Genomic DNA, 9,392 nt, shown 5'->3' on the forward strand with positions numbered 1-9,392 from the left:
TTAAATTGTGCAATACTATGATAACCTTGCATGTATTAACCTTGAATGTGTTATGCATTTAATGCACTCACTCTCCTGGCTGACAGCACAACATAACAAAAACATCCGCGTGTCATTATCATCTCCTAGATGCTATTTTACCCTACATAAAACCTGGAGTGTAATTGAGGAAGATACAAGCAGCCATTGGAGGAGGAATAACTTGTCTTTATTTAAGGAATACAGTCTTTAAACAAGGTCATAGGCATTGTCATTTTTTTCAGAAAACAGGAAATAGACAGGATTGGATTTATTGACAAATTCTTAAATATCAAGAGGGGAGTGTTGCCATATACACTGTAAATGCAAAAGGCAACAACTTGATAGCAAACTATTCTTACTTATAAAAACATATATATATGTATCTTAAAAAGACTAATATATGTACTAATATATGCAATTTTCTCAAGCTTACCATCAGCACCATTGGTGCTTATTTACATGTCAACAATACACAATTTCACAAATCATATATAAATAAAAATAGCATGAAAATGCCTTTTTGCTACTTCCATAATGAGAAACAGTTCAAAAAAGGAAACAGGCACTTTGAAAATACCATACAGTGTAAATATTGCTTATTTTTATAGATAAATATTCTGAAATACCTCTCAAATAAAAATGAATTAAAATATCCCTAAGATGCCTGTTGAGCTTATTAAATCATTACAGTAATTGACAACAACTACAGCATAATAATTGTTATGTGCTATGCTTGTCTTCGTTCAAGATGGCAATGAGTTTTTACTTGGAATGTGTTGAAAGCACTTCCTCTGACACAGAGCGAAACTGTATGGTTTCAAGTAAAGGCAAACAGTTAAGACAGATGTTGTTATTTCCTGTCTCCTCTATAGGAACACTTTGAGGCTAACACATCTTACACAACTGTTTACAGTACCTTTCGGACTCCTGGTCAGGTGTTTGTGGTTTGCTTTCGAACCCCGTGAAGCTGCTCATGTCCACATAGCCATCGGTCTCATTGGCAGAGGAGAGCGCTCGGTTGGGGTCATCGAAGAACTCTGCAAAGGTCCCGGACCGAGCTGGCCTCCTTGGGGGGAGTTGGATGTTCTCGTAGTCAGAGCTCATGGCGGGAATATTCTCGTAGTCAGACGTGTCTGCGTTGGGGAAAGAGATCGACCTGGGCTTTGTCAGGGGGAGGGGGGTAAAGGGTGGACGGGACCTGTCCTCGAAGGACTCTACACGAGACACGCTGCGGTTGCCAAAGGCCTTGGGGACACCTCTCCTCGTCTGCCCATCCTTGTACAATAGAAAGGTGTTTGGTATGTCAGACAAACGCTGTGGCTTCCCCCGCTGGAGCTGTGGGGAACTACTCATGCTCCTCCTGTCCAGGTCCAGGATCCGCAGGGGCCCGTGGTGGCTGGACTCAGAGGACGACCGGGAAGAAGGGATGTTGACATCCACGTGGACCTTGCTCTCCGTCTTTCTCTTAAACTTGAGGGCCAGGAAGCGCTTGAAGGAGGACTTTTTCTTCTTCTGTTTCTCTGAAGAGTCACTCTCAACCAGAAGAGATGGGGAGCTCTTAGTGATGGGCTTCTTGGTGATGTAGGCCAGTTCGAAAGGGGGTGGGATGTCTACCACTGACGTTGGGGTGGACAAACCACTGGAGGGCTGGCGACCTCTCTGGGAAAAGCTGCCTGAGGAGCTGATGAAGCATGGCAGAGAGAGGTTGTCATCCTTCCTCTTCATTCTTGCCTCCACCACAGGAGAGCGATTGTTCTCTCCGTGAACTGACATCGGTACGTCTCGTCCCTCCACCGAGTAGGACCGTGGGTACAAGATGAAGTTCCTCGGCTTGGAGGAGGGAAGCAGCTTTTCATCGTCACTGAGTGGGTCTCCACTCCTTTCTAAGGCCACTGTGCAATAGTCGTGCGTTTGGTACTCCGCACCTGTCTCCTCTGGCACCGTCTCAGGGACATAACCGGGCATTTTCCCTGAGAGAGACCGTGACCTTGTCACCATGCACTTCCTGTCCAGCGGTAGGAAGTTTTCCCCTTCAGAGTCAAGCCCAGCCTCCTCGTAGACATGCTCATCGCTAATGTTGTCCCTTTCTCCTTCACCATCCTCGAAGTAAGGCACAATGTGGCCCTCGAAATCAATGTCGTCTTCAAATGCATCTGTGGTGTCAGCAAACACCAGCCTGTTGGTGAGTTCAGAGGCTCTGCACAAGTCCAGGTTTGCTGGCACTGTGATGGAGCACAGCCTAAACCTAGGCTGGCTGTTGAGCTGGTTGAGAAGGGTGTGGCCACGTTTGCTTGTGGATTCACAATTTTTTGCAGCTGTCCTCTGTTCTGTATCCGTCTCATCATCATCGCCTATTTCAACGTAATCCTCGGACGACACACCTTCCAGATGCTGTAAATCATCAGAGTCCTCGCAGAGGGAGTCATTGATGTCTGCATAGTCATCAACCTCACTATCCCTTGAAATCCTAGCCTTTCCTCTGGGAGGACTCAAGCCGTCACATTCAGACTCAGAAGCCTTGTGAGACATTTCCTCTCCCGGTTGTGCTTGACTGTCCTTGGTCTCAGCTACATCGTTTGAAGAGACATAGTAAGGTTCTGTATCAGTGACTGCTTCATCTTCTGGAACAGTTATTTTACTATGACTGCATTCCTCATCTTTCACAGCCCCAACATCCACGATGCAGACCGCGTCTGCAGGCACCGAGTCAATGACCGAGTATGGTTGGAATTCATATTCAGCCTTCTGAGGAACATGGGTATGACACGGGGGACCAATGACATCGTACGGATACTCGTCACACAGCAAAGGGGGTTTATGGTTGTTCACACCCAGGGATGGAATCTTGGCTTCCTGACAGGACTCTTGGCACTCTGGATATCCTCCAGTAGGGGCACCATCCTCCTCAGCGGACTCACTGTCTGTGTCATGATCCCCATAGTAAGATTCATTAGGCTCATTGTACAGCTGCTCCTTCCCTGTCAATCCACCTTCAGCTTGTTCTTCAACAGCGTTTTCTTCCTCTGTCAGGCCTGACTCCTCCCCTGTTTCACTGAGGTGGTCTGTGCCCTCATTGTCAGAGGCAGCGCCACACACCGACAGTCCATCGGCATCAGCAAGTGCTTCACCAGCATCACAGTCCTCTGGTTCTACTTCGTCTGTGCACTCGATGTCGCTGATTTCGACACCATCCACCGAATCTGTAACAGAGTCTGCATCGCTGATGTCAATGGCATCCATGGAGTCGGTTTCGACAGGGTCCATCGATTCTGCCTCCTGCTCCCTCTCCTGCCCTGGCTGCGTTTCGTTATCATCAGAGCAGAAAGTCTCGCCATCAGATGGTGGCTCCAGCATGCCCTGCTCCTCCTCCTCTTCACACGTCTCCACCTCTTCTGTCAGGTGCTCTGTGGACAGCATGATGTAGGTGTTATCTGCTGCCTGGAGGACCTCTGACTCATTTTCCTGGTCAATCTCCTCCTCAGAGCACGCCAGGTCTCCGTTGCTGCACCTGTTGAAGCAACCGTCAGCATCCTGGCAGCATGTCTCCTCCAGCTGGTGCTGCAGTCTGGGTTTTGGAGCTACGGGTGGCTTGGGACCCCGGGTGGAGGAGCAGGGTCTTGACATCAGGGATGAAGGCAGTTTAATAGACAGACGATCAAGAATCTTTGGCTTTGGAGCTAGGGGTGGCTTCTGATAATCTGAAAACAACAAAAACAGAAAGAACAAAAACAAGTTGTTTTAATATAAATCGACCAGTGCCAGTGTCAATTATGATTTACACCAGGGGTGTCCAAACCTCTCCTGGAGGGCCACTTGTCCTGCATGTTTTAGATCTCTCCCTGCTCCAACACAGCTGATTCAAATGATCAATTCGTTATGAACTCCTGAAGCTGCTGAATAACAAACTGATCATTTGAATCAGCTGTGCTGGAGCAGGGAGAGATCTAAAACATGCAGGACAAGTGGCCCTCCAGGAGAGGTTTGGACACCCCTGATTTACACAATGGAATCCATCAGTTATTTGTCTTTGGTTCTTAAGTGATGACATTTTTCAACAGGAAGACACAATGACAATTGTTAAATGCTCGAAAGGTCCAGTGCTCTGAAGTAACACTATTACTCTGAAGTCCATGAAACTGACTGTGATTGCATCTGCCATCCTAGGACAGTGTTTCTCAACCCTCTCCTGGAGTACCCCCTGCCCTGCATGTTTTAGATCTCTCCCTGCTCCAACACAGCTGATTCAAATGATCAACTCGTTATGAACTCCTGAAGCTGCTTAATAACAAACCTCCCTCCAGGAGAGGGTTGAGAAACACTGTCCTAGGAGACAGAAACACCTTGGAGTAGAACTGTCTTCAGAGGGGCAACAGGCCAGAAAAACACAGCCATAGTGTCTCCATTTGCACATAATACATGACAGATCTGTCTGGCGCCAAACCAGACTGGCCACGATTGCTGCGTCTCCATTAGACAGAGATTATGTATTATGTATTTATGTTTATTGTGAAAAGCTGTTTCATGGAGATGTGGTGTTACTATTGCCCAAGTCAGGTGTGGCCTGTAGAAGACCAAGTGAGCAGTAACATGATCTCATATCATGACAAAATACACAAGAGGAAAACACCACATGCTTAGTCATGTGTGTGTTAACAGCTATACACAGACATTAACAACAATTTCACCACACTCATTGTGCTCATCTTACATCAAAAGTGGCTGATGAATTTGTTCTTTTGTGCTATAATGCTCACTTCGTTTTAACACACGCATTTATTGACTGATAAGTAGGGAATCCAAGAAAATCCATGTTACATTGAAATATAAAACTTATGCCTTGATTACTCACTGTCTGCATATATTGAGTAGTCAGCATGTAAACCCACATACATTACAGTATATCATCAAATAAACTGTGATGGTTTTGACCCTAAATGCACAACAAGCATGGCAGTCCTTTTGTGATTCAAAACTATACTTTCTCTGCACAGACAGGCAATTACATTTTAGGCCTTTTTAGAGGGGAACCCCCTCCCCCTAATAATTAAATAAGTTTACAAACCCCCTGTCTCTTCCTGTTATTCTATGCCTGCCACAACATACATCCTTCAAAAAAATTGTGCTCTTTCTGCTAACATGACATTTTTCAAAACCACACCAATGAAGTAGTCCAGTAGATTCCCCGTGATAGGAAGGCCACCGGGGAAGGACATTAACAGCACACCCTGCCTTCTCTGTGAACCACTTGGAGCACAATATAGGCAACACCAATGGACTTCCTTCTTGTCACACTTCCTGTGATTCACACAAAGGATCCCTTTCAGAGGGGTCTGCATGCTTTTTTTTCTGAAGATAGAATGGCCCTTCAGTGAGTCAAAGAACAATAAAAGGCAAACAACAACAGCCCAGTCTCACAAAGTCTTAAACAACAGGATATGCATGTGCAAAAAAAATCAATTAAAAAAAGAATGGGACAGCCTGAGACCTTAAACATGCAAGTCTACAGGATATAATCTTATACCAAGACCATTATGAATGGTCAGCCCTTGAATATTAATGACCAGAGCTGCACTCAAAGCAAGGTGGACAGATTTAAAGGATTATTTTAAAGGTAGCTGAAAGGGTTAGGCATGAGGAAGAATTCTCTGTATCCAAAAAGACATTCTCTCAGAAGTCAGACAGCCATTCAGTCAGTCAGTTTCCAAACAGTCACTCTCTCGGTAATGAAAGAGCCACCATCTCAGGGGTCAGATATACACTCACTTAGTTGCCAAACAGCAACTCTTTCAGTAACCAAACAGCCACTAGCCACTCTGTAAGTAACCAAACAGGCATTCTCTTGGTAAACAAACAGCCACTTTTAGTTACCAAACAGCCATTCTCTCAGTAACCAAACAGACACTGCCTCACTCATCAAACACCCAGTCTCTCAGTAATTAATGTACCACTCTTTCAGGAGTCAGAAACCCACTGACTCAGTTATCAAACAGCAACTCTCTCAGCAACCAAACAAACACTCTCTCTCTGAATAGCCACACTCAGTTACCAAACAGTCATTCTCCCAGCAACCAAACAGCCACTCTCTCACTCACTAAACAGCCACTATTTCACTCATCAAGCACTCTCACAGTAAACAAGCAGTCACTATCAGTTACCAAACAGCCATTCTCCCAGTAACTTATCGACTACTCTCTCAGAAATCAAACAGCTACTCTCTCACTAGTCGAAGCACTGCTCTCAGTGGTTTGACCACTCTGTCAGTAACCAAACAGCCAGCCTCTTCATAACCAAACAGCCACTCTGTCTGCAGTTTAATGATCACTCTCTTTGTAACCAAACAGTCATTCTCTCAGCAACAGAACAGCCATGGATGAATCTGAATTTTAGATGGAATGATCTCTTCTGGTTCTTGATTAGTTTACAGACTTATTTTACTATAGTTGCAATGCAGATTTACTGGCTAAAGACAATGCATTATGGCAAATAAGACTGGCCAGACCCTTTCACCTACAGTACATTGAAAAATTAACATGCCCAGAGGTACAGTGAGATTAAAAAATTACTTTGTGATAAGTGATCTAAACACACCCTATACTTTTGATGTTCTGAAGTGTGCATACGTGCTCAACCACAAATGCTGAACATAGACCTTTCCAAATAAGCAAATGTCATCTTAGTATCAAAAAGTGATATGAAGTGATATAAAGTGATATGAAACTCATAATAGAGCGGACTAGAGAGAAATTAGCCATTGAGTCACAGTACTACATTCTATTAAATGCATTATCAGTATTTCTATATTTGCATATCATCATCCAAATGACTTCATATTAATATGGCCACACTAGGGGTGAATAATTTAATTACTTCTGCTCGTTTTCATTCATTTTAAATGTTGTAATTAATGTATTTAAATAAATGAATGTATTAGCAATTATCATAACTGTTACCACATAATATTATTGTCATTTAGCAGATGCTGTAATCCAGAGTGATTTACATAGATAGCAATTTTATCCATTTATACAGCTTGAAAATTACTGAGACAATTGTAGGTTAAGTACCTTGCCCAAGAGCATAGTAGCGATGCCCTAGCGGGGAATCGAACCTTTCGAGCCAATCGGCTTCTTACCACATAACCACACTGATGCTTATTATTATTATTTATATTTGCAGTATTAGCAGTAGTTGAAGTGGTAGTAGTATTTGGTCCAGTTCGATTTTAACCATTATTTTTATCACCAAGACTTAGGTTATAGATTCCCATCCCCATTTGTTGAAGCTGTGGGACAATTTTTGGACCCAGTGTTTTAACTGTCTTAATAATAATAATAATAATAATAATAATAATAATAATAGAAGAAGAAGTTAAAACGAATGGTCATGTCTTTTGTCTTTAAATACATTTTTGAAATTCTCTAAGAGTAAGGTATCCCGCGTTATTTTCTGTAGGCGCTCGTTTTCACGTTTGGAGACAAGAAATCAGCATGTTCGGATTAAAAGTTTTACATCAACGTCACACAAAGACAATTTTTTTACTTGGTGGCCATTCTCATACTACGGAATAGCAGCTAAAGCAATAGCATACTTCATCTTTGATCCCCTCCATCCAATTAAAGGACCGAAACATTGCCCCTTGTAGGATCGTAATTTTAATTTAAAATTTTAAATGTATACCCTTCATTTACTTCAAAATGTTAAGACAGACTAACTACATTCCAATGAGTGAATCTTACTGAGAACGCCTCTCGTAATATAGGCTATCTTTTCTAAGGTGCCCGGACATTTACCTGTGTTCATTTTGGGACATCATCCACGACAGGACCAGAGGCGTCCCCGCATCGTTCTCCTTTAGGGCAGCGCGCTGCACATGCGAGCGTGCCGACAACTTATTCCGAGAAAATTCCAATAGCGAACAAAGCAGGGGAGTAGCAACGAAGTCAACGAAATATCATGTTTCCACTGAGTTTTCGTTTAATCTGCTTGAGGTATTTTCTCCTTCGCTGTTGCGGTGCTTAGCTTTCAGAGTGCACATCCCATTTGGCTAGGCGCGACTGGTGCGCAATCGTTTGGATCTGGAGCTGGATGCGGGAGGTATTTCCTCTCGCTTCCTGCGGAGGAAGCTCTTTTGCCCAGTCAGGGATTGTTGACCAAACCTAACAACACTCACGGTAATAGCCACAACTCACTTGAGAAAATATTATTGTCGGTGCTGAGGTTTCATATTAATCGCAAAGGGCTGAATACTGTGTTAGGGTCAATGCAGTCCAGAACTAGAACTAACACGATACTGTAGCTAATATGTATCCATTATAATACTGACTCAGATTCAACGTGCAACTTTATCCATCTTTATGGAAATTTTATGTGAAACACCACAAACAGCAAGGAGCTGCTTTAAATCTGAGTAATGTTTCTGCTCAGTACAATGCTTTCACCACAGTAAGATAGTAAGTATGGTACCCATGTCTGTTTGGAAATACTTGACAAAACCCCGCGACAATTTGCTACAAGGCAAAGCTTCTGTTTATCCCAAGCTTTACATTTTGTGATTTGTTTTCCCTTTGGCAAACACAGATTTTATGCTGTAAATTGCACAACTTCCAATGTTGACAGGAGTGATGAGCACTGATTACTGAAATAACTGAGATATTCAGTTTAAACCATTATGTAAATTGAACTGTACTGAAACACAGAGATATACAGCATAATAGTAACTTTTACTTGCCATGATATTAGAACATTTAGTCCCAATATTCCTCAACGGGTGAGGGTTGGACATCAATGCTCACTGCTGTAAGCAGAAGTAAAATTGCATGTAAGACTGAGTCGTATATTCCAGTTTCATAACTGAATGATCTGAATGACACAATTATGTATAATACAATGAGTAATAAATTGTTTGTTGTAGTTTGTTTTCCACATTAGAATTGGGAAGTTTTTAGTGGTGAGATATGTTCCTTAAATTCCTTGAATCCTTCAAAACCTCTATTTATTTGGCTTTGTATCCCATATTCAAGTATAACCTGAGTGTTGTGGAATGGTAAGGATATTTTTTGTCCCTTAGCTCTTCCTGAATCCTGGGAATTTGACCATGATTTGCTAAGAACAGTTTCTAAAAACAGTTTTTCGAAGATATCAATGGCCTTTGCCATTGCTGAGCTTCCTGGCCATGCATCTGTCGCCTGATTGGAGGGAAGCAGCCCTTTAAAACCTTTCTGCATAACAGGAAACTGCTCTCCCTGTTTCCTGCACAACAGGCACCGCTTCCTTAGCAACAGATGGACAAAGTTGGCACTATTAACCCCTTAGGGTCTCATAATATACACAAATGGAGAATTATGAGCTAACATTTTGTGACTGTGAATGTC

The 9,392-nt window shown here is 42.9% G+C and overlaps 1 protein-coding gene across 2 annotated transcripts in view; it reads right to left on the reverse strand.

Moving 5' to 3' along the window:
- Positions 1-8,070, reverse strand: part of LOC118779032 (FYVE, RhoGEF and PH domain-containing protein 5-like) — a 45,529-nt gene extending 37,459 nt beyond the window's left edge. For both annotated transcript variants that reach the window (XM_036530855.1, XM_036530854.1), the window contains exons 1-2: positions 7,812-8,070; positions 938-3,719 (exon numbers count right to left, since the gene is read on the reverse strand). In XM_036530855.1, coding sequence (XP_036386748.1) covers positions 938-3,719; positions 7,812-7,821 — 2,792 coding nt within the window. In that variant the 5' untranslated portion in view covers positions 7,822-8,070. The remainder of the gene's footprint in view (positions 1-937; positions 3,720-7,811) is intronic.
- Positions 8,071-9,392: the final 1,322 nt, after the last annotated feature.

This window comes from Megalops cyprinoides, chromosome 6, assembly GCF_013368585.1.
Source record: "Megalops cyprinoides isolate fMegCyp1 chromosome 6, fMegCyp1.pri, whole genome shotgun sequence".
In the NCBI taxonomy this organism is placed as follows: Eukaryota; Metazoa; Chordata; class Actinopteri; order Elopiformes; family Megalopidae; genus Megalops; species Megalops cyprinoides.